We start from the raw sequence: 25,646 nt of genomic DNA, 5'->3' as shown, positions 1-25,646 counted from the left end.
ACATAACTGTGCTATGTCTAATATTTAATCTTTATTTATTTATGTTTATTGTTACTCAATAATATGTTTATTCACTCTGTATGAACCTTGGTTCATAGTAACTGCATTTTGTTCACCACAGGGACGAGAGGAAGAATAAATAGACTTTAGACAAGCATAAAATTTAAGGTTTTTATTCTGCAGACTGCATATCTCAAGTCATTTGTGATTAGAAGAATAGTAGTGTTACCGGCACGGAAAGTTTTTTTTATGGAATGCTTAATGTGTCATGGATCTGCACACACACTGTCAATGGCAGTGCAATCAACATGACTCATGTAACTCAAGTTCTCATCACATACACCCACAGTGAAAACCCAGCCATGAGGCTCACCATTTTAGAACACCTAATGTGTGATGGGAAGTGGAAGTGGGAGAGAGAGAGAGAGAGAGAGAGAGAGAGAGAGAGAGAGAGAGAGAGAGAGAGAGAGTGAGTGAGTGAGTGAGTGAGAGAGCAAGCATGTAGGGGGAGTGGGAGGGAAGGCAAAATTTGATACTAAGCAGACAAGCAAAGCAGAAGAGATAAAATAAAGATGGTAGCTTTTAACTCCTAGCCCTGGGACATTCTGGCAAGAGAAATGTGGTAAAATATTGAAAGCAGAGTGGGAAACAATTAATAGTGTTCCATGCACATACCAGCCAAACTGAAATGTGATTACACACAAGGGATTAAGAGTGTATCTACGGATTGTATTTGTCCAAGACTTAAATCCCTCATTAAACAGTTCAACGTTTATTGTCTTTCTATCTTTGTCAGCCACAGGTGAACCTCCTTTCTGCCTCAATGGAATGGCCAAAACAACATCTGTTGTTTGTTAGGAAGACTTAATTTAAAAAACAAAATAAACAGCATATAAAACTTGCTTCAATGCCCATGAGAAAAGGAATGTGGTTGGGTGCACAACAATTGAAATAATTTATTTTCAGTGTGTAATTTAGTGAAAGCATTTCTGACTTGCCTGTGCCTGTCTGCATTAGGGATGGTAAAATTCACTGATTTGCATAAAAGCCAAGGATGTTATGCATTGATTTAAGTGTACATTGGATACAAGCGGGCATTTTTATCGTGATGCATCGTTTTTAACATATTTGCATTGAAAATGTAAGAAAGTGACCAATATTTATGTAGATTGGTTAGATTGATTTTTCCTTGCTACAACATTTCTCAATCGCGTTCTCTCAGCACCACTGCTGTTAGGTAAATATGACGTATCACACCGAGGCATGTCCTGAGAGTTACATAGAATACAGATTAACATGGCAGAACATTGCATCTTCTTGGAAACAGAACAGGAACAAAACATCTGGTTTTATTTAATATTTTTTTCTTTTTTTTCTTTTTGCACCACAAAGGCCTGTTTGTAAAAGGGACATACGTTAGAAGTCAGTAGGCACTTACGTAAATTTATGATATGCTGTCTGTCTGAACCAAAAAAATGTAAGTTAAAGTTTATTTCTATAGAGCTTTTCACAATAGACATTGTCTCAAAGCAGCTTTACTGAACTTAAGAATTAAAGGGAATGATGTGGGGGGCGCTGTCTAGCTTGTCATGTAGTAGGACATGGTGTTAGGAGGCTCCGTTGGATTATTGTTATAGTTGTTATTATTTCAAGCTTTTCACTTTTATTTTTGCTCTCAATCCCTCAGTTTACCCTCGTTATTATGATGTCTGGTAAAACTACTAAGACCTGTAGCACAACTCAGTCGCAGATGCGGCTTGGTGCAACAGTTGCGGCCTCGCCTTTGCATGATTCACCTCCGTGTGAAGAGCCCATCGTTTCACAGGCAGCTTCTAAGGCTGATATTGACTCATTAAAGTCAGAGCTGCTGTCCTCTTTGAGGTCCAAAATCACTGAGATTTTTAAGGCCGAACTACGTGCATTGGAACGTACATTGGGAGATGATTTACTAACAATAAAGTCGGAGCTGCAGGCGGTGAAGGCGCAGCTGTCCAGCGATAAAGCTGTGAATGAGGCTGCGGTGCGGGAACTAAAGGGCACCGTGGTTGAAATGGAGCGCTCACTTTCTGTTTGCACCGATGATATCACTGTAATGCAACATGACATACAACGTCTTACTGCTGAGTTCAATAAAAATGGAGACCAAATGCAAAGATCTGGAAGCTAGGTCACGGTGCGATAATGTCCGGATAATCAGTGTTCCTGAGGATCCCAATAGCTCCACTGTCACGAGTGTTGCCGTGCTGTTGAGGGAGGCACTAAATCTGGAAAAGGAGCCGGTTCTAGACAGGTCACATCGCACTCTACAGCCCGTACCAAAGCCTGGTGAACAACCACGAGCCATTGTGGCCAAATTTCACTATCACTGTGAATGTGTTGATGTCTTGCGGCGTGCCAGAAAATTACAGCGAATTCAGTTTAAGGGCCTGAACATTTCTATCTTTCCCTGATTATACGGTGGAAACCGCAAAAGCCTGGGCTGCCTTCAACGAGGTGTGGCGGCAGCTCCGTGGCATTGAAGGTGTACGGTATGGATTGTTTTATCCAGCGCGGCTTTGTATTACACACAGTGGTGTGGGCAAAGATTTTCTTTCACCTGACAAAGCCAGCAAGTATAACATATTTTTTTGTCGCTGTGGGATGCGATGTTTACTCCTCGTTTTCATATCACTGCACTGCTCACAAACTCCGCGTGGTGATGCTGGTCTCTAACTTTACACACTTTGTGTGTTGTTGTGTTTGTTTTTTTGGATTTTTTTTTAAGTGTTATTTTTACAGGAATCAAAGTGTAAGTGATCCTGAAAACCTAATGTTTGTTTCATAAATGCTTGGTCAATTTATTTTTGGAATTTATTTTCCTCTAGAAACTTTGTTTATATATTTATGTAAACCGGGGATGAGTAGCTGTAAACTAGATATAGTTGCGCATAATTTATGTTGTGTTAAATCTGCTGAAGCCTTCTCTTTGCTTAGGATAGGCTTGTTCGTTAGCACATTTATTTGTGTGGGCGGTAGGTTTCTTTTTTGATAGTTAATGTTGCTGTCCCTTAGGGTTACTGTATGTGTTTGAGTGTCGGATGCACGTGGACAGAGGTGGGGAGATGGGGATCCCCCTGGCTTCACAGGTCCTGTTTTCATTTTTTTTGTGTAGTTGTTTTTGAAAGAATGGCTGACACTAATACCGACCCACGTTTAGCTAGCAGTGGTGCACCTGTCCGGTTCCTTATCTGGAATATTGGGGGCATGGGTAATCCTATTAAACGGTCTAGGGATTTTACCCACCTGAAACGCTTACGTGCCGACATAGTATTTTTACAGGAAACACACCTCCGAGTCAAAGATCATCATAGGCTTCATCGTCCTTGGGTGGGTCAAACTTTCCACTCCAATTTCAATTCTAAGGCACGAGGGGTGGCATCCTAGTAAATAGAAGCATACGGTTTTCACCTACCCGTATAATTACAGATAGGAATGGCAGATATGTCATTGTGGCTGGTACGTTGATACAGACCAAGGTTTTGCCGGTTAATATTTACGCTCCAAACTTTGATAATCCTGATTTTGCGAATAAGTTATTGAGTAGTCTTCCCTTTTTAAATACCCATTTGATCATTTTTGGTGGTGATTTGAATTGTGTTTTGAACTCTGTTTTGGATCGTCTGCAATGTCTAAATCAGCCAACTCGATCAGAGCTACGCATCCAACCCTTCTCCAGAGCTATACAAACAACGTGTTGAGTTACAAGCAGAATTTGATCTCCTTTCCACTAAAGAAACTGAACACATGCTATTACAAACTCATGGATCATATTATGAATACGGTGATAAACCAAGCAGATTGTTAGCTCATCAGCTAAGAAGGCAGGCTGCATCACGCCTAATACCGCAGATTAAAAATGACTCAAATGTTACCGTTACCGATCCCATAGAGATCAATGCAGTATTTAAGTCATATTACTCTGCTCTTTTTAAATCTGAATGCCTTACTGATAAGAGACTGTGTGATTTCCTTCAAAGTGTCAATTTTCCTGTTATTGATACGGTCTCTGTAAGGGACTTGGACTCTCCACTATCTCTTGAAGAAGTCAGAGCTTCAATAAAGGCGTTGCAGTCTAATAAATCCCCAGGCCCAGACGGTTTTCCAGTTAAATAAAAAAAAAAAGTTTAGCGATAAATTGGCACCGCTGCTTCTTGGTGTGTTCAATGAATCTCTGGATCAGGGCGTGCTACCACCCACTTTCAGTCAAGCCTCAATAGCCCATCTCTTGAAGAAGGGCAAGGATCCCAACCTGTGCGGGTTGTACAGACCGCTGTCACTGCTGAATGCCGATGTGAAAGTGCTGGCGAAAGTAATTGCATCCCGGTTAGAAAATGTACTACCATGTATCATATCTATGGAGCAGACTGGATTCATAAAAGGGCGGCATTCATTTTTTAACACTCGTACATTTTTCAATATAATTTACTTTAAGTAGTCATCTCTGTTTCCTGAGGTTGTAGTCTCATTGGATGCTGAGAAAGCGTTTGATAGAGTTGAGTGGGAATACCTGTTTGCGATATTAAAGAAATTTTGGTTTGGTGATACATTTGTCTCCTGGATCCGCCTCCTTTATAAATCTCCACAAGCCAGTGTTCGTACAAATAATATTAGCTCTGATTATTTCAGTCTCAGGCATGGAACCCGGCAGGGGTGCCCACTGTCACCACTGCTATTAGCCCTTGCCATTGAGCCATTATCCATTAAACTTAAATCCTCATTAGCCTTTAAAGGTATAACTCGCAAGTTAAGGTATCCTTATATGCTGATGATTTGTTGCTATATGTGATGGATCCTGCAGCCTATAATTTTATCTATCTTGGATGATTTTGGCTCTTTCTCAGGATACAAACTAAATTTTCAAAAGAGCGAGTGTTATCCGGTAAACAATACCACTCTTCAACTTCAGCATCTGAATCTGCCATTTAAATTAAACTGTTCAGGCTTTAAATACCTTGGTATTACGGTGACCCGTTCCTTACCCAACCTCTTTCATGCCAATCTTGCTCCGCTTATGGCAGACATGAAGTCGGATTTTCAGAGGTGGAGCAGTCTACCTCTGTCTTTAACGGGAAAAATCAACGCAGTTAAAATGAACGTTCTTCCCAAGGTCCTTTATTTTTTTTCAATCACTTCCATTATTTTTACCTAAGTATTTTTTTTATTCTTTAGATAGAATCATTAATTATTTTCTTTAGGGTGAAAAACCTCCCAGAATCTGTAAGACTCTATTGCAGAGTTGTAGGCTCAGTGGTGGGCTTGCTTTGCCCAATTTTCAAATATACTACTGGGCTGCACATATCCAAAAACTAAACTTCTGGACCAATTCAACGGAATCCACTTGGTGCAATCAGCTTTGCTCACCCCTTCCGATCAAACCATCTCAATATACTGACAATCCAGTCGTACTGAACACACTTAAGATTTTGTTTCAGTTTAGGCGTCACTTTAAATTTAGGGCTCTATCAGTACTGGGTCCCTTGAATAAAAATCATTTGTTTCCCCTGTCATTTTTAGATTCAGCTTTCTCACTATGGCACGAAAAAGGCATTAAGCAACTTTATAATTTGTACAAAGATGACATCTTTAGTTTCACCAGCCTATCCTTGGAGTATGGGCTGCCTACAGCTAATTTTTTTCGATATCTCCAAGTCCACAGCTTTGTATCTAAATGCCTTCCCAATTTTCCCTCTGTACCCCCCAAGAAACCTTTGAAGAGTTTAGTCATGTTTACTCTACACCAGCGTAGTTTGATTTCCCAGGATATAAAGTTTCATTTTATCTCTCAATAGCTGTAATACAGATAAAACCAGGACCCCTTGGGAGGAGGAGTTAGGGCTGCAGTTTGGCAACAAACGGTGGGAAAAAGCCGTAGATAGGATATGGTCTACCACTTCCTGTGCCTGCCTCAGTCTCAGGTTTTGTACAGAATTCATCTTTCCAAATCTAAACAGGCAAAAATCTATCCTGGGGTTGAGGACAGATGTGACAGATGTTATGCTTCCCCCTGTCATTTAAGTCATATGTTTTTTCTGTGCCCAAAATTACATTTACATTTGCGGCATTTAGCAGACGCCCTTATCCAGAGCGACGTACAAAAGTGCTTTAAATCTCTAGTAATGAATAAATCTACACTGGTACGCAAGATTACAAACTCAATATAAATATAACTCGAATTCTACAAACTTGGAAAGTGCTAATTTAGGTATTTCAGGAAGAGGTAGGTCTTCAGTCGACGCTTAAAGATAATCAGGGACTCTGCTGTACGGACATCTAGGGGAAGTTCATTCCACCACCTCGGTGCCAGAACAGAGAAGAGCCTTGAAGTGTACTTACCTCTCATTCTGAGAGAAGGTGGTACCAGTCGAGCAGTGGTGGAGGATCTCAGACAGCATGGTGCAGTGCAAGATGTGATGAGGTCACTGAGGTAAGATGGTGCTGGTCCATTTTTGGCCTTGTAGGCAAGCATCAGTGTTTTGAATCTGATACGTGCAGCTACTGGAAGCCAGTGAAGGGAGCGCAGCAGTGCGGTGGTGTGGAAAAACTTGGGCTGATTGAACACAAGTCGTGCCGCTGCGTTTTGGATCATTTGCAGTGAACGAATAGCGTTCAGGGGGAGACCTGCCAGCAGAGAGTTGCAGTAGTCAAGTCTTGAAATGACAAGAGACTGAACAAGCACCTGGGCAGCCTGTATGGACAGAAATGGTCGAATCCTTCGGATGTTATAGAGAAGAAATCAACAAGAACGAGCAACATTAGCGAAACATTAGTGGGAAAAAAGACAGTTCATTGTCCATAGTTACCCCAAGGTTACGAGCAGTGGCTGAAGGGGAAAGTCATGAAGTGTTATTAGGAGATCTTGACCTGGGGATGAATCACCTGGGATGACCAGCAGTTCTGTTTTGCTGGGGTTGAGTTTAAGTTGGTGAGCACTCATCCATAAAGATATGTCTGACAAGCATGCTGAGATCTGAGCGGAAGCTGTGGTATCTGATGGAGGAAAGAAAAGATGAGTTGAGTGTCATCTGCATAGCAGTGATAAGAAAACCCATGTGAGGATATGACTTCACCAATGGAGTGGGTATAAAGGGAGAAAAGGAGGGGACCAAGTACAGAGCCTTGTGGGACACCAGTGGTGAGTCTGCATGGGGCAGATGTGGATCCCCTCCATGTTACCTGGTAAGAGCGACCTTCCAGGTAGGAAGCAAACCATTCCCATGCTGTTCCGCAGATACCAAGGCTCTTGAGGGTTGACAAAAGTGTCTTGTGGTTGACTGTGTCAAATGCTGCTGAAAGGTCCAGAAAGATAAGTACAGATGACAGTTTGGCTGACCGAGCAGCATGTAGTTTCTCAGAAACAGCCAAAAGGGCCGTCTCTGTGGAATGTGCTGCTTTGAACCCAGACTGGTTCGGATCATGGAGGTTGTTCTGTGAGAGATAGACAGACAGTTGGTTAAAAACAGTGCTTCCAGAGATTTAGAAAGAAAGGAGAGAAGTGATACCGGTCTGTAGTTGTTGATGTCTGATGGATCCAGAGCAGGTTTCTTCAAGATAGGAATGACCCTTGCTTGCTTGAAGGTAGTTGGTACATAGCCAGATGTTAATGACCCATTGATGATTGTGGAGATGAAGGCCAGGAGATCTCGCGTGATGGTCTGGAGCGTAGTTGAAGTGCATTCTGGACAGGTTTTTTCTGCATTATGTCCTCCATATTTGAAGAGCAATTGACGCCATGCCCACTGATCGCTATATTTGGTATTGCCAATGAGTCAGTATCACTGAGATCTGTACACAAAGATGTTTTAGCCTTCTCATCTTTGTTGGCCAGACATTGCATACTTCTACACTGGAAAGCAATAAGATGTCCCCCCATCTCTCGGTGGTTTAAAGATTTGATGTTTTTTCTTAAGTTGGAGAAAATAAAATATACACAGAGGGGTTCTACTGACACCTTTTTTTGCAAGTGGCAACCTTTTATTTCTTATTTTAGAAGACTACAGGTGTTACCTGATTAAAGTTCTAATTTGGTCAAAAATGTTACTGTATGCATTACCTTTCTTCCGTTTCTACAGTTGTTTTAACAGGGGGATGTAGGGTGTGTGTGAGTGCGCATGTGTGTGTCTTTGTCTGGGGGTTTGTTTGTGTTTTTGGTGGTGGGTTGGGGGTGCTTGCTCTTTGTTGTTTAAAAAGGGAAAATTGAGAATTTCTGTTTACATTTTTGTATTTGTGATTGTTGATTTTTCAATTAAAAAAAAAATAATTATAAAACAAAAAAAAAAAACAAGGGTGTGTATTTATCTCTAATAAGCAGCCTGAGTCGACTGTGGCAAGGAAAAACTCTAGATGTTATGAGGAAGAAACCTTAAGAGGTACCAGATTCAAAGGGCAACCCATCCTTATTTGGGTGATATTAAAGGTGTGATTATAAATCTTTAAACAATACAAAACACCGGATAGTAAGAACTACTATGAGTACTGGAGTGTGTGATTATGAGTTATGTCCTTTCTACAGTCTTATACAGTCAGTTGACAGAGCTACTGAGCAACTCATTAAATAGCTCAACATCTGAGATCATCATAGATCCAACACCAGCTTCTCCATGCCAGAGCCTTCAAAATTTCGAAGAGGTTCAATGCCAAACTCTACATGAAGTGGGAATCAAATGGTGCTGGTATGTCTCTAGATGGTTCGGGATGTCTGTGGGGTCGGCATCTACTTCTTTAAAGGTCCATAATCTTCATGAGGTGGGACACAACTGGAGCTGGGGCAACTTTTTGATACCTCAGGATGGGTAATGGAAGAAAAGCAGTGGAGAAGAATTAGCGTAGTTGCTGTTCATAATGGTAATGAGCACAAGTTGATAATCAGATGTACTGAAGCACAAGCTTATATTATGTGATTTGTGATGTGTAGGACTCGGTAAAAAGATACAGTATGTCTTTAATCTGTGCTTACACTGGGAGAGTGTTGAACACTGTCAGAAAGGCTATTCCAAAGTTTGGGAGCTAAATGTGAGAATGTTCTACCGCCTTTAGTGGACTTTGCTACTCTAGGAACTACTAGAAATCCAGAGGCCATTTCTTTCATTGCAGTTTGTGGACGCCTAGCATTATGATTTATGTGTGCTTTTTAAACATTCCATTCCGCTTTTAATTCCTAATTGTTGTTATAATCACTTTCATCCTCCTGGGAAGAGGTTCCACTAGATTTTGAAGTTGCAGTTGCAGAGATTTGTGCTCATTCATCTACAAGTGTGTTTTTGAAAATTAGGTGCTGATGTAGTTGAGGATGCTTGGGGTGTAGTCAGCATTCCAATTCATCCCACTGTTGTTTAGTAGGGTTGAGGTCAGAGGTGTCATGTCGTGTGTCCTAAAACTTTTATCCATACAGTTTCTTTAACCTATTAAGGCTAGATTTTCACACATTTTAAGTATAAGTGTATGCAGTTGCCAATTAGTGGTCCGTATTAGCAAATCGAATGTGGTGTTACATGAGTGACAGACGCTTGTCTAATGTTAGTCAAATTAATGTTTCTGTTTAGCCAAGAGGAATACTGTTGGTAAGCATGACTCCAAGAAGACTTTCTGTCCTTTTGCAGCTGAGAGGTTTAGAACAAAAAGACAACTCGTTGCACAAAAACACATTATTTTGTTAGTGCTGTATCCAGTAACCTCTAGCACCTTTCTCTTTTTTCATTACTGTTAAACTTTCAGATCTCCCTGGAGACAGATACCAAGAGTGAATTAACTCCAGAGGCATGCCTTCTGAGGAAAGCCTTGAATTATTATTTTTTTTATCCAGAGAAAAGTTGTTTCTGAATGGTGAAGGGAAGCAAATAAAAGCTAGCCTTCTCCAAGCGGCAAGACAATAAACAAACTATTCACTCAGTATGAGTCAGATTTCACCTTATGATTTTCATAGACCTTTGCTGAGCCTTTACTTCTCCGAGTCTATTCAAACCACCCTGTCCGTTGCCATGCGAACTCAGAAAGTGAGATTCTTCAAATCTCTCACGGCAGCTGCAAATAAATATTGCTTTATCCAGCAATTACTGTACTGTACAATGAGCTGATGGTGATGGTCCACTCTGAGTGGTATAAAAAAACAGCAATGAAGCTGTGGTCTGAAAAATCTAGAGTCTAGAATTAAGTCTGTGGAGGGCACGCTGCATTTCAGCCTCCACCCAGTCCTTGGAAACAGCAATAAGTGTGGTTGTGATAGACTGATCAGAGTGTGTTTAGCTGTGTGATTACCCAGCAGGCTTCAATCACTCACAGTGGCAGCAGTGTTGAACAGAACACGTCAGCCCACACTTTCACTTCTCCCTGTTACCTCCCGAAGCTGCTCCTGAATATTGACTTTTCCATGCCCACATAAATGAGACTTGCATTCAGGTATACATATATTGTATATAAGCTTAGAAATATTGCTGTCATAGTTAGTACTTTGTGACAATACAGTATTGTCGAGAAAAATATTTTAATCAACCATATCTAGCGTGTGTTATAATCAAACTAATATTATCAAACTAAATTAACCTAATTAACTTAATAAAGCAATATAGAACTTATTAGATATAATAGAAGTAGTCTGACAAAACCTATTTGATCTATATGTTAATCAAACCTTTAGTTACATCAAGTATTAATAATAATAATAGGGTATTTACATGTGTGAGTAGGATAGAATCTGACTGAATGTTATGTGTATAGAATAGGCAAAGAAGGACAGGAAACAAACTTGAGGGAGATTAAGCATCTTTATTGAAATAGCAAGGCGTACAGGCTTCAGCAGCTGCAGGAGACATGTAGGAGTAGCTAGGCCCAAGGCCGGGTGAAGACACAGAAGCATGGGCAGGAGACATGAAAGAGCGGCTTGGCCCGAAGCCAGGTGAAGGCACAGGAGCACGGTGACTTGGCAAAGCAACAGGCCAGTGTGAAGGATAGGGAGAAAACTGTGGTGTAGTGTCAGGAAGTAGGAGCATCCGTGACGGCTGTTGAGCTCAGGAGAAGTCTGTGTGCTCTTGTCACGCGTAGAAGTGCTCTGCACAATGCGAGGAGGCAGGAAGGCATCCTCAGGGACACTTGGGCTGGAAAGATGTTCAAGAAAATGAGTAAGCTCAGCGGCAAGTAAGGAGAGCTGAAACTGGCGAAATTGTCGGCGAAGAATGCCCAACTGAGTCGTTCTGGGAGGCAAACGTGGTGGAGCTGAGCAAAAGAGACCAACAGAGATAAGATATTAGACAGGGTCAAATCACGGTGACGACGGGCATAAGCAAAAGATAACACTCATGCAAGAAAAAAGATTCTACACACAGTGTAACATTCAGTTCAGAATGCACAATTAAAATATAACCTAGGCGCATACAACTATTAATTAAAAGTATTATAATCAAGCACAGTATACAAACAATGCTATAACTCAATTAAATGAAAGTAGAATAGCAAAACAGCATTATAAAAGAATAAAGCATAACACTTACCCATTGCAAATGCAGGAGGACAAAATAGGCAAAAGGTTGTTCACACTTGAGAGACTGAAGAACGTATGGTTGAATCCAGAGAGAAATAAGGGCTTTATACTCACTCATATTTTTTATGTATAAAATTATGGGCGAATATAAGGGAAATTGGAAAAACAGGAACTCCAAATATGGTGTTATTTGGAAGAATGAACACCAAGGCCAAAGATAAGGGAATTGACAAGGATAGGCAAGATCCGAGACATAAGTGGACTTGGCAGAAGAAGGCAGACATAAGGGAATTGACAAGGATAGGCAAAGGGACAAGGAACGGCAAGAAGGCAGACATAAGAATTTCTCAAGGCCAAAGAATTTGAAAAATAGAAAAGACACGGTGGCTACAGGGTATAAATACAAGCGAAACGAACAGTCAGTGTACTTCCTCACTATGGCGTGCTCTATCATTTGTTGATGTGCTGTTCATTTTGATGTGAAGTACCCACCTTCTACTGAGCTCTTTGGAACGTGCATGGAAATAAAGAAGTTTTGCTTTTACTCATCCAGGACTGAGGATCCTTCATTGGCGGTTTGTGTCTATTATATTTGTGTTTTTTCTAGAATTGGCTGGGCATTATTGGGAATCCTCTGAGCAAAGAAATCCACCCTCGATGTGTCGCCTCAGAGACCGGCTCTGAGTTCCGACATATTTATTGGCGTAACGTGGGGCCCTGAAGGTCAGCACAAAGGTCGAAAACCTGAACAGGGGACCGAGCATCCTGTGGGCTACAGCCGCTGGAAACAAAAAATTCAGAGAAAAAAGGTAAGCAGACACCTGTTATACTCAAAGTCTGTGATTAGTAACTGTATGCCTATGAGGTTGTCGGCCCCGGGGAGGGTATAGACTGCTGGCCTAGGGCCAAAGAACTATCGGGTGGAAAATTAGTGTTGGATGAGTATAAGCAAAAGGAAAGACATAAAATTGTGAGGTGGAGAGTCACTGCATACAGAGACGCAGGGTGGGACCCACGTGAATAAAGTTGTGAGGTGGAGAGTCACTGCGTATAGAGACGCAGGGTGGGACCCACGTGAATAAAGTTGTGAGGTGGAGAGTCACTGCGTATAGAGACGCAGGGTGGGACCCACGTGAATAAAGTTGTGAGGTGGAGAGTCACTGCGTATAGAGACGCAGGGTGGGACCCACGTGAAACTACGGCTAATTGTTTGTACCTTAGTCTGTCGGACTTTCCATATGGTCTAATTAGGTTGCAGACTAAGCAGACCGAAATCGTGTAAACCCAAAAGTGAAGTCTTGGTGATTCGGGTGCAAGTCCCGATGTGAGAAGACAACACTTCTCATATGGTCTAAAAACAGGAAAGATACCATAGGTCTTTACTAGGGGATCCAGATTCGTAACCTGGTGTGGAAAGGGTACATTTAAAAGGTCGTGAGTTGTCAGTATAAGAGTAAAGGGCTCGGAGAGTCACCGTTACGAGTACGGGGTGGGACCCGAGGATATTGAGATTATTGAGATGAAGTGATGGCCATGTGTACATATACGGTAAAAAGAGAAACGTTGTAACTGCAGTTGTGTAAGTGTTGTTGTCATATTGTTTATGAGAAGCGTGTTTTGTGAAAACCGGATTTATAGTTGTGTTTTCTGTATGTTGATGTTTTGTCTATGAATTTATATGTATGCCTGTGTTTGTATTGTTGCTTGCTGTTTGCTTACGCTGCTTGGGATGATGCTGAGTTTGTGAGTATACTCATATTATTTGCATATCTGTACTATTGATAAAATAGCATGGTATATACGCGCACACATTAGAAGCACAGGAGAGCTGCGCGTGGACGAGAGACGGAGCAGAAAAGGAGGGGGCGCGGGCACGCGCGTATAGACACGGAGTGCACGAAGGGGGGTGCGCATGCGCATAGGCGCACGGAGTATAGCACACACACATAGTGGTCGCTCGCTGACACACATACACATACATGCATACACTCGGACATACACAGTGCGAATAAACGAATAAATCAAAAAGAGAAAATATAGCAAGATAAATGTATGGATTTGATAGACATAGAGATAGAGACGAACGGACTTAGAACTCATTTTGGGACGAAAGAGCATATAAAGATAGAAGCGGCATAGAGAGGAGGTAGACAGAGAAGCAGATACAAGACAAATTGTGGGCTATTGCACGATTACATGGCATAGAGGTGTTACTCCAGATATTCCCAGATATTCACAAACCTCAACTGTTAAGCCCAGTATTACGCACCCTCGTGGAAGCCCCTACACCTGGTAAAGCCGTGATACATCTGTTTGATTTCATAGCAGACCCACACAACGAAGACGAGGAACCATTGATAGAATTAAATGCAGAAGTACCTGAACAATCTAATTATTGCTCAGGACTGACGGCAACTGTTGTAGTAGAACCTAAAGAGGTTTTGTGGGAAAGAGGTGTAGCCACCTCGATTCTAATCGATAAAATCAACTCGTTAAGTGGACAAAGCCGAAAGAATCCAACACGACCTTGTAAGACAGTGAGACGGATAAACGTCTATCTAAAGTGGTCTGCTCAAAATAGAAACCTAGGCCACCGTAGAGAGGCACACAGAGCAAGAGTGCATCATGAGCAAGGAGGAATCCCCAATCACACCTGTGGATGTGATAATTATAAGGCATAAAGGGGCTGAAAAGGAGATCAAAAAATACATGAAAAAATGGAAAGACCTGACAGCTGGGGATTTGCAATGGCCGGAAGAGGGAACATTTAACAAAGAAAAGTGTGATGTAATGAAAACCAGAATTGGAAATTGGGGAGAAATAAAAAAAGAAAAGAAAGAAAAGACAAAACGGAAATTAGACATCATTGAGTGGTTTGAGCATGAGGGGGAGATGTTAAAAGTGCACAAAGAAAAGACAGAGAAGGGAACAGGAAGTAAGGAGGGAAAAGGGTCAGAAAAGGCCTCAGCCCCACCATTGGAGGAGTTTGAGGAACAGAAGAAACCACCACCATATGCTGAAGTAAAGAAGCAAAAGGTGATTAGCTTCTACCCAGTACTAGGAAAAAGAGAGTATCATGACATACAACTAGACATAACAGGAGGACGCATTGAAGGGAGGATGGAATTACCAGCTTCAGACAACAAAATGAACAAAGGAAGTGCAAGACTAACAAACAGAGTGTTATTTCAGAATCTTGAAGGAGAAGAGGGAGATGATGAAGGAAGCAGCAATGAAGGGAGATATGACTATGAATATGACTATGATTTAGATATCCCACCTGAAGAATGGGAAAGAGAGCGAGAGGAACTAGAACCACCTGAGCATGACCAGAATCAAAGACATCGCCAGAAAAAGCAAAAACAGAGGCAAGAAAGGTGTGAAAGCACCCCTAAAGTACAAGAAAGATTATGATCGCTGGACATTTGGAGTGAAAAGAAATGACGTGTGGAATGCACTTCGATCCGCATACCCAACTCAATCTGATCTAACCAAGGTGGAAAACCTGAAAATGGACGAAAAAGAAGGAGCTGCGGCCTTCATTCTTAAATTACAGAAAGCATGGGCAGAAGGGATGGGGTCAGCATGGGACGAGACAACGGCTAACATCACATTGTTCAAAATAATGTTGAAGAGGGCGCTTCCAAGTGAAGTACAAGAAAAACTTGAATCAGTTGTGGGACTTAATGCCCTGCCCTGGGCAGCTTTCCAGGCAAATGTCACACATGCTGTGGAAATGCACAGGAAAAAGAAAGAAGCAAGCAAACAAGCAGCAGAAGATTTAATAACATTGCTGCACAAAGCACAGCTCGGAGAGATAGCACGGAGCAAACAAGAAAATCAAGAAAAACGAAAAGAAGAGAAAAGTTCAGCTAAACAAGCAGCAGTCATGATGATACCAACAAATGCACAGCAGGATCCAGCTAGTCAAACCATACCAGATCAAGGAAATCAGCAACTAATGCCTGTGGGACAACCAATAATGACCCATCCAATGTATCAACAATATCCACCACAAAACAGAGGGTGGGGGCAAGGAAGAGGCAGAGGAAGAGGAGGAATGTTTCAACCAAGAAATTATCAACCACCGAGAGGAGGAAGATGCTGGAACTGTCAAGATCCCAATCACATGATGAGAAACTGCCCCTATCCAATAAGACAACAGCAAGGAAACCAGCAACAAAATCAAAGCTGGCAAGACCCCGGAAATTGGGCAGGACCATGGATGGGCCAGAATCAGCAGAATCAACAAACTCCGGGACCACCTCAAGGTAACATGTGAAGATGCCCAGAGAAGCCAGAGGGGGAGCTGGTACAGTGCCCCACCTCACTGTACCCTGCACAAGAACCAACCATAATGGTGGATGTGAATAACCAGCTCCAGACATCGTTTTGATTGACACAGGAGCAACATTTACAAGCATTGGAAAAGAAGGCTCTAAGCTCCCCCTCTCACGCAAAGCAGTAAAGACAGTAGGCTTCTCGGGTAAAACTCAAACTTTGCATTTCACAGAGCCACAAGACATAACAGTAGAAGGAATCACAATACAAGCACCATTGTTGTATTCCCCCAATACCCCAGCAAATCTATTAGGCAGAGATGTACTGTGTAAGCTAGGAGCAAAAATCTTCTGTGGACCTACAGGAGTGTGGGTCGAACTTCCTGAAATCCTAGCTCAACAGTGTGTGATGGTAGAAAGAAAAATAGAACAACAAACACTGGATAAAGTCTATTGGCTGGAACTCGACGGGACATCCTCAGAAATTCACAAGCTATATGACCACTGGAAAATATGGTTTACAAACATGCGTCCAGACTGTGAAGAAACCAGAAAACCATGGCATTGCACAATAAGGTACGATGAGGGGGGACAAGATGAAGAATATGAGACTTTGTGGGAGAACATGTAGAAGGAACCAGTACAGTCTCAAAGCAGAGAACATGATCCTTGGTCCCCAAGGGATAGCTGCAACAGTACAACTACCAGACCACATTGCACAGTGGTATTCAGTCGAGAACTCTGTTCCACATGTCTCCCTAATGATCGGGCAAAATTTTAAATCAAAAGACTTAGGGCCAATGGTCAGAGAAGCAAGCCAGATAACTGAATGGATACCAGTGGTAGAAAATATGAGCATGACATTAGACAGGAAATATCTCAGAATAAAACTAACAGCTGAAGACAGTGTGGTAGCTCACACTATTTTGATCAACAGACAGATGCAAGTGAGAACACAAGTAGGACAGGTAGGACAATGGCAACAGAAGGAAGAACAGGCTGAACTAGAAGAAGAACAGGTACTGAAACAAATTCCGGAAAAGCTATGGACTAAACATCAGACAGATGTAGGGTTAGTTAAGTCATCAGGGTTGGAGAAAATTCAATTAAAACCCAATGTGCAGTTACCTTACCAGAAGCAATACCAATTGTCGCAACAAGCGATAGAAGGATAAGACCAACCATTGAAGGACTAGTTGAAGCAGGAGTGTTAATTCCAACAAACAGCCCTTGCAACACCCCCATTTTTCCGGTCAGAAAACCAAATTCAGACAAGTGGAGATTGGTCCATGATTTAAGACCAATAAATCGTGTGGTGGTAGCAGAAAATCCTGTAGTACCCGATCCACACACACTGTTAACAAACATCCCTGAAGGGACTAAATGTTACACGGTGATTGATTTATGCTCAGCATTTTTTAGTGTACCTCTGCATCCTGAGTCTCAGTTTCTGTTTGCATTCACATACGGGGGAAAACAATACACCTACACGCGTCTGCCACAAGGGTATTGTGAAAGTCCATCAATTTTTAACCAGGTGTTAGCACGAGATCTGGCAGATCTAGACATTCAAAGCAGTTTGCTTCAAAATGTGGATGACCTACTGATTTGTAGTCAAACTAAAGAACAGTGCATGAAGGACTCGTTAAAGGTCCTGGAAACCCTAGCTCATAATGGACACAAGGTCAGTAAGGAAAAATTGCAATTCTGCCAACAAAAGGTAGAATATTTGGGTAGAGTGCTCAAGGCACTACACGCAAAATCTCGCCTCTCATGTAGAGGCAATTCAGAAAACACCACAACCTCAAACAGTGCAACATATGTTGTCATTCCTGGGTTTAGCAGGTTTTAGCAGACCGTGGATTTGTGACTTTGCGTTGAAAGCACAACCTCTCAGAGACATGATGAAAGCAGCTGATCAGACAAAATCTAGCGCACGTGTGGTCTGGACAGAGGAAGGAAAAAAGGCTTTTGAAACAATCAAAAGTGATCTAAAATCTGCCCCAGCACTAGCTTGTCCAGACTACACAAAACCATTTCACCTCTATGTGTCAGAGAGACGAGGTTTTGCATCAGCCATTTTAGCACAACAGCAACAGAGCATGGGAAAGAAGCCAATTGCATACTATAGTACGGCTCTTGACAATGTGGAAAAAGGCATGCCACCTTGTTACAGAGGATTGGCAGCCGCAGCATTTGCCTATCGAAAAGCATCAACAATCACGATGGGTCATCCAGTGACCCTGTACACTTCTCATGCATTACATGCTCTGCTGACAAGTCAAAAGTTTGTGATCACGAATGCACGAAAGACAGGGTATGATGTCATCCTGTCTGCACCAGAACTAACAATTGAGAGGTGCCTCACAATCAATCCAGCTGATCGAGTGGTCTTATCAGATGAGGAATTCCCCATGAGTGCACTACAGAAGCAGAGAAATTTCTAAAAGCTAGAGATGACCTAGAGAACCAACCATTGCAAAATGCCCAAATTGTTTTGTCTGTGGACGGTTCTTGCTATCGCGAATGATGGCAATAAAGCAGGATATGCTGTGGTCATGCACAATGAGGAAGATGACTCGTTTGAGTACTAGCTAGTGTAAGTGTACCACAACCTTGTTCTGCCCAATTGGCAGAAATAAAAGCGTTAACAGCAGCATGTAGGCTGGGAGCAGGAGGAAGGTGTACTATTTACACTGATTCAACATATGCACATGGGGTATGTCACACATTTGGACCCATCTGGGAACAAAGGGGTTTCCAGAGAGCTGATGGATCATCCATTTTACATGGTCCTGCAATTTCGGATTTGCTCAAAGCAATGATGCTTCCAAAGGCATTAGCCATTGTGAAGTGTAAAGCCCACAAATCTGATGGAGATATGGTCAGTAGAGGTAATGCGGCAGCAGATGAGGCAGCTAAAAGTGCAGCAGTAGAAAAAGACTGTGTGAAAGTGATGATGGTACAAGATGAAGAACATGAGGAAGTGCGAGGGCAGGTAACAGAGGAAGATCTTGGGGAATATCAGGATGTAGCAAGTGGAGAGGAGAAAGAGAGATGGAAAAACGAGGGCAGTACAAGACCCCAACACAGGGTTATGGAGAAGTATTGATGGAGTGTGGGTAGCACCATTAGCTCTTTACCAAGCTCATTACTGAAGCACATGGGGTAGATCACTGTAATCTTTGGGAGACCATAGACACAATCCGAAGGAATTGGTGGTCGCCATATCTGGCCAGTATGGTGGACAAATTCCTGAGGTCCTGTGAGCTATGTGCAGCACGAAATGTCAGGAAACATTTCACAGCACCAATCAGTCACATTCCTGAACCAAGGGGACCATTTCGACATTTGATGATGGACTTTGTGGACATGGCAGATAGGAAGGAAGGGAAAATATACATCTTGGTAGTAATAGATCGTTTTAGCAGATGGGTTGAGGCAACAGCTACTGCCAAGAATGACGCAAAGACTGTAGCTAAGTTTTTGATCAGGGAAGTGATTCCAAGGTTTGGGATACCTGACAAGCTGAGCTCTGACAATGGACCACATTTTGTAAATAATGTGATCAAAGCATTTGCAGAAGCTTTGTGTATCAAGCAAAGAATGGGCTGTGTTTACCATCCACAGTCACAAGGAATGGTTGAGAGAGCAAATGGAGTGTTGAAGGAGAAAATAGCAAAAATTTGTGCTAGCACAGATCTGAATTGGGTACAGGCTCTCCCACTGGCATTGATGAAAATGCGCTCAAACAAATCGCAACACACACCTGACACCGCATGAGCTGCTGACTGGACGACCCATGCCAGTGGCTTTTACACAAGGACCTTACACAGGCTCCTCACTTGACCAACTTGAAGCAGACATGTCTAGTTATTGCAAACATCTGACGCAAATACACAGAACTTTATGTTCACAGGTTCGTGAAGCCACACACGGGGCACAGGTTGATGAGCCACTACAGCAGGTGCAACCAGGTGACTACGTGTATATCAAAGTGTTTAAAAGGAAACACTGGAGTGAGCCACGCCGTGAAGGCCCATTCAAGGTGGTACTAGCAACTCCTACCGCAGTCAAGGTTGAAGGTAAGGAATACTGGTATCATCTTAACCATTGTTGCAGAGCTGCGGTGAAAGGACCAGAGTGGAGGAAATCTCAGGCTGAGTTGGCACAAGATGAAGAACATGAGGAAGTGCGAGGGCAGGTAACAGAGGAAGATCTTGGGGAATATCAGGATGTAGCAAGTGGAGAGGAGAAAGAGAGATGGAAAAACGAGGGCAGTACAAGACCCCAACACAGGGTTATGGAGAAGTATTGATGGAGTGTGGGTAGCACCATTAGCTCTTTACCAAGCTCATTACTGAAGCACATGGGGTAGATCACTGTAATCTTTGGGAGACCATAGACACAATCCGAAGGAATTGGTGGTCGCCATATCTGGCCAGTATGGTGGACAAATTCCTGAGGTCCTGTGAGCTATGTGCAGCACGAAATGTCAGGAAACATTTCACAGCACCAATCAGTCACATTCCTGAACCAAGGGGACCATTTCGACATTTGATGATGGACTTTGTGGACATGGCAGATAGGAAGGAAGGGAAAATATACATCTTGGTAGTAATAGATCGTTTTAGCAGATGGGTTGAGGCAACAGCTACTGCCAAGAATGACGCAAAGACTGTAGCTAAGTTTTTGATCAGGGAAGTGATTCCAAGGTTTGGGATACCTGACAAGCTGAGCTCTGACAATGGACCACATTTTGTAAATAATGTGATCAAAGCATTTGCAGAAGCTTTGTGTATCAAGCAAAGAATGGGGTGTGTTTACCATCCACAGTCACAAGGAATGGTTGAGAGAGCAAATGGAGTGTTGAAGGAGAAAATAGCAAAAATTTGTGCTAGCACAGATCTGAATTGGGTACAGGCTCTCCCACTGGCATTGATGAAAATGCGTTCTCAAACAAATCGCAACACACACCTGACACCGCATGAGCTGCTGACTGGACGACCCATGCCAGTGGCTTTTACACAAGGACCTTACACAGGCTCCTCACTTGAACAACTTGAAGCAGACATGTCTAGTTATTGCAAACATCTGACGCAAATACACAGAACTTTATGTTCACAGGTTCGTGAAGCCACACACGGGGCACAGGTTGATGAGCCACTGCAGCAGGTGCAACCAGGTGACTACGTGTATATCAAAGTGTTTAAAAGGAAACACTGGAGTGAGCCACGACGTGAAGGCCCATTCAAGGTGGTACTAGCAACTCCTACCGCAGTCAAGGTTGAAGGTAAGGAATACTGGTATCATCTTAACCATTGTTGCAGAGCTGCGGTGAAAGGACTAGAGTGGAGGAAATCTCAGGCTGAGTTGGCACACTGCGCCCACTCTGACGACTCAGAGGACGATGACGACGGCGCAGGCCCAGCACAGGACAGAGGACCAGCATACAGGACACGTGCCAAAACCACACAACCACGGCCAGTTGAAGGAGAACCGAGCCCAGGTTGTTCGTATCAGGTTGATTCACGACCACCACATGACACACTAGACCATGACACACTAGACTCTGACACACTAGACTCTGACAAACTAGAAGAGACTGTGCAGAGACTACTAGGCAGCGAAGAAAACACTGTCACTCCACCTGAACAGTTTGACACTCTTAATCTACAAGATCTAGTAGACTTAGATATCGATCCACCTGTGGAACCATGATGAAAAATTGCCCAAAGACCAAACAGACTCCCACCAAAAGACACTGGGCAGTACTCGTTATGGCTTTAGTAGTATGGGTCATTTGCATATATATTTCCCTTAACCAAAACCAACATCATCCAGCAGATATATCAGTCCCTTTGTCTAATATTTCTCTAAATAACTGCTCCCAGCCCGCAGCATACCTAGAAAGTCGTAACATGTCCACACACAGATATAAGAGATCTCAACCCCTAAGGTCCCTAGATCGCCACGCTGTAACCAGTCTCACTTCAGCACAGGCTGCAAAGGTTTCTGTATATATGGCCAGAAACGTGCTTGCAGAACAGTTCCGGTGTGCATTGGGCGTTTTAAATAACACCAAGGTCCTACCATCCTTTCCAGTAACTGCACAACATATGTTTATAACATATACTATATCCCTTTTTCATCCCTGCAACTCTACAGAGATAAATAATACTCCTGAATACGAGATGAGACTTGAGGCTCGAATGACCGACACGGATAAAGAAACAGACATTATAGTGGTCACAGGAGTACCCCACAGAGTTATACCTCGCATATTAGGCACCCGCAGTTGTGTTGATATTACGCTTTTGTGGTATTTTGGTTTTCCCCAAGTAGGGATCCCGCATGGCACGTTTGGAAGAACCTCAGTGGAATCTCTAGCGTATGGGGATGTTTTGTATAAAAGTCTAGTATATGTCCCTAACTGGCAGGAAGGGATGAACTTACCTAGAATACAATTTAGTTTTAGATACAAGAACCCCAACTATCCCTCTAATCCAAAAGCCCTGACCTGTTTCAGATGTGCGGAAAGGATCAATGTAACATCAGTAAAGCAATATGCTGAAACTACAAACATTCAGCCAAACCTTAACCTGTACAGGCAATGGTTGGTAGATTCGGGGCGTGCAGCAGTGCCCCACTCTACATGCATTGTATGTGACAGAAGATCTCGACGTCCACCTCGTGTTATGCCGACAGTAGGGTTAGAGGCATGTGACAAAGCACCTTATGACACCACTCATCTTTGTCCAGCTATATGTTTTTTGGGTTCAGCTGCTGTTGATTATGGTGCCAACTGGATGCGCTCACGTAGTGCTGCACACCAAACATATCCTTTTACTAATATCCTTTGTATTATGTATATAGATGTATATCTGTCTAGCCATCTATCTATCTGTGCCTGATTACTGATCTTGATACTGATGACATGCCCGCAGAGTCTTACTTCTATATTTCCCACTTTCATGAAAATTGCTTCAAGACGCTGCTTGTCCAAATTATGTTGTATGAACCATGTTGTTGTTGTGAGTTCTTCATGTTGTGTGCAGGAACATGGCCGCTGGTGAACCCAGGTGGCTACAGCCGAATCTGCGACTGTTTCCTGGTGTGTGTGCATTCGCAGAAACATGTTATGAGGGATATCACTTAGCCTTCGACACATTCAGGGGTCCCTGTGAGGCATGTGCAGCCCTAACCTATGACCATCAGACACATTGCTTGTGGTGCCAAGACGGTGACGACTGTCCTTTGGGTGACCAGTGCCATGATGGACCCCATCAGTGGTTCGGTTTTCCTCCACAGAGGGATGAGTTTGCTTGGGAAACAGATGAGGACCAGCGTAGACCAGTGACCGCTATTTTGCGCCATGCTAACATGTTTTCTCCGGAGGGTATGTGGCTAGACTCCATTCAGAACTCTGTCTATGATCTTCCTGGTGGACTCCAGATGGTCACCCGAGTCTTCACAATACGTCGTGCAATCTCCATGGTACAACGCTGTGTGGTTCGCAATACGGACTGGTCGCCATATATCCGCTCCCTTACCTCATTGGATTAAGCGGTTGTCGCCTGTTTCATAGCTCTAACACATTTCTGCGGACTACATTGTTTAATTTCAATTTTCCTTTTGTTCATGTGTCTCATATTTAACTGCATGTACACCCACGACTAAGGATGACCTTGGTGGTGATTCCACGGTCGCGCCACTGGCGGGCAGAGTGGGAATTTTCCCTGGCATGTTTGTCTACAGGGTTTTTCGCCCACTCCTAGTTCATCGATGTTGTGGTTTGGCGCACCCATTAGTGTGAGGGTGGGAGTAATGTCGATCTTATAATGTTGCATTGTCGATCTTAATCATTTTGCTTTTATTTCTTTTACTTTTTGTTTTTGCTTTATTATTCTTTTCAACACACGAGTGCCTGGTAAAATGCTAGTAACCTCTTCCAGGGCTCCAACAAGACCCCCTGCGATACGCAAAGTATCTGGGTCAGAAGAAAACTACATATGCCAAAGAAGTCAAAGACTTTTACTTTGTTCTACTGCTGTATTACATGACATGTATGATTGAGAAATGGTTATAAGTGGTTATAAGCGGAATGTGAGACTATAAAGTCTCAGAGGGGGGAGTAATGTCGAGAAAAATATTTTAATCAACCATATCTAGCGTGTGTTATAATCAAACTAATATTATCAAACTAAATTAACCTAATTAACTTAATAAAGCAATATAGAACTTATTAGATATAATAGAAGTAGTCTGACAAAACCTATTTGATCTATATGTTAATCAAACCTTTAGTTACATCAAGTATTAATAATAATAATAGGGTATTTACATGTGTGAGTAGGATAGAATCTGACTGAATGTTATGTGTATAGAATAGGCAAAGAAGGACAGGAAACAAACTTGAGGGAGATTAAGCATCTTTATTGAAATAGCAAGGCGTACAGGCTTCAGCAGCTGCAGGAGACATGTAGGAGTAGCTAGGCCCAAGGCCGGGTGAAGACACAGAAGCATGGGCAGGAGACATGAAAGAGCGGCTTGGCCCGAAGCCAGGTGAAGGCACAGGAGCACGGTGACTTGGCAAAGCAACAGGCCAGTGTGAAGGATAGGGAGAAAACTGTGGTGTAGTGTCAGGGAAGTAGGAGCATCCGTGACGGCTGTTGAGCTCAGGAGAAGTCTGTGTGCTCTTGTCACGCGTAGAAGTGCTCTGCACAATGCGAGGAGGCAGGAAGGCATCCTCAGGGACACTTGGGCTGGAAAGATGTTCAAGAAAATGAGTAAGCTCAGCGGCAAGTAAGGAGAGCTGAAACTGGCGAAATTGTCGTGAAGAATGCCCAACTGAGTCGTTCTGGGAGGCAAACGTGGTGGAGCTGAGCAAAGAGACCAACAGAGATAAGATATTAGACAGGGTCAAATCACGGTGACGACGGGCATAAGCAAAAGATAACACTCATGCAAGAAAAAAGATTCTACACACAGTGTAACATTCAGTTCAGAATGCACAATTAAAATATAACCTAGGCGCATACAACTATTAATTAAAAGTATTATAATCAAGCACAGTATACAAACAATGCTATAACTCAATTAAATGAAAGTAGAATAGCAAAACAGCATTATAAAAGAATAAAGCATAACACTTACCCATTGCAAATGCAGGAGGACAAAATAGGCCGCAAAAAGGTTGTTCACACTTGAGAGACTGAAGAACGTATGGTTGAATCCAGAGAGAAATAAGGGCTTTATACTCACTCATATTTTTTTTATGTATAAAATTATGGGCCGAATATAAGGGAAATTGGAAAAAACAGGAACTCCAAATATGGTGTTATTTGGAAGAATGAACACCAAGGCCAAAGATAAGGGGAATTGACAAGGATAGGCAAGATCCGAGACATAAGTGGACTTGGCAGAAGAAGGCAGACATAAGGGGAATTGACAAGGATAGGCAAAAGGGGACAAGGAACGGCAAGAAGGCAGACATAAGGGGAATTTCTCAAGGCCAAAGAATTTGAAAAAATAGAAAAGACACGGTGGCTACAGGGTATAAATACAAGCGAAACGAACAGTCAGTGTACTTCCTCACTATGGCGTGCTCTATCATTTGTTGATGTGCTGTTCATTTTGATGTGAAGTACCCACCTTCTACTGAGCTCTTTGGAACGTGCATGGAAATAAAGAAGTTTTGCTTTTACTCATCCAGGACTGAGGATCCTTCATTGGCGGTTTGTGTCTATTATATTTGTGTTTTTTCTAGAATTGGCTGGGCATTATTGGGAATCCTCTGAGCAAAGAAATCCACCCTCGATGTGTCGCCTCAGAGACGGGCTCTGAGTTCCGACAGT

General features: G+C 42.6%; 1 protein-coding gene across 1 annotated transcript; it reads left to right on the top strand.

Annotated features, from left to right (window-relative positions):
* The first annotated feature begins 1,750 nt into the window (after window positions 1-1,750).
* On the top strand, window positions 1,751-23,888 carry LOC124400971. Its single transcript, XM_046872842.1, has 4 exons — window positions 1,751-2,089; window positions 4,220-4,348; window positions 12,181-12,318; window positions 20,917-23,888. Exons 1-4 carry the CDS (start codon window positions 1,751-1,753, stop codon window positions 21,508-21,510), a joined length of 1,200 nt encoding a protein of 399 aa, XP_046728798.1. The 3' UTR covers window positions 21,511-23,888.
* The last annotated feature ends 1,758 nt before the right edge of the window (window positions 23,889-25,646 follow it).

Source organism: Silurus meridionalis, chromosome 2 (assembly GCF_014805685.1).
Source record: "Silurus meridionalis isolate SWU-2019-XX chromosome 2, ASM1480568v1, whole genome shotgun sequence".
Taxonomy (NCBI): Eukaryota; Metazoa; Chordata; class Actinopteri; order Siluriformes; family Siluridae; genus Silurus; species Silurus meridionalis.
The sequence above is the reverse complement of the archived record's forward strand: the minus strand, read 5'-3'. Positions and strand labels throughout refer to the sequence as shown.

Bases quoted from the DNA above. Each gene is read 5' to 3' on its own strand.
- LOC124400971 (XM_046872842.1), top strand. From the start codon at position 1,751: ATGCGGCTTGGTGCAACAGTTGCGGCCTCGCCTTTGCATGATTCACCT. The intron at 4,349-12,180 runs GTAATTGCATCC...GTGTCGCCTCAG, and splicing joins ATGTGAAAGTGCTGGCGAAA to AGACCGGCTCTGAGTTCCGA. The intron at 12,319-20,916 runs GTAAGCAGACAC...TTATGTTCACAG, and splicing joins AAAAAATTCAGAGAAAAAAG to GTTCGTGAAGCCACACACGG.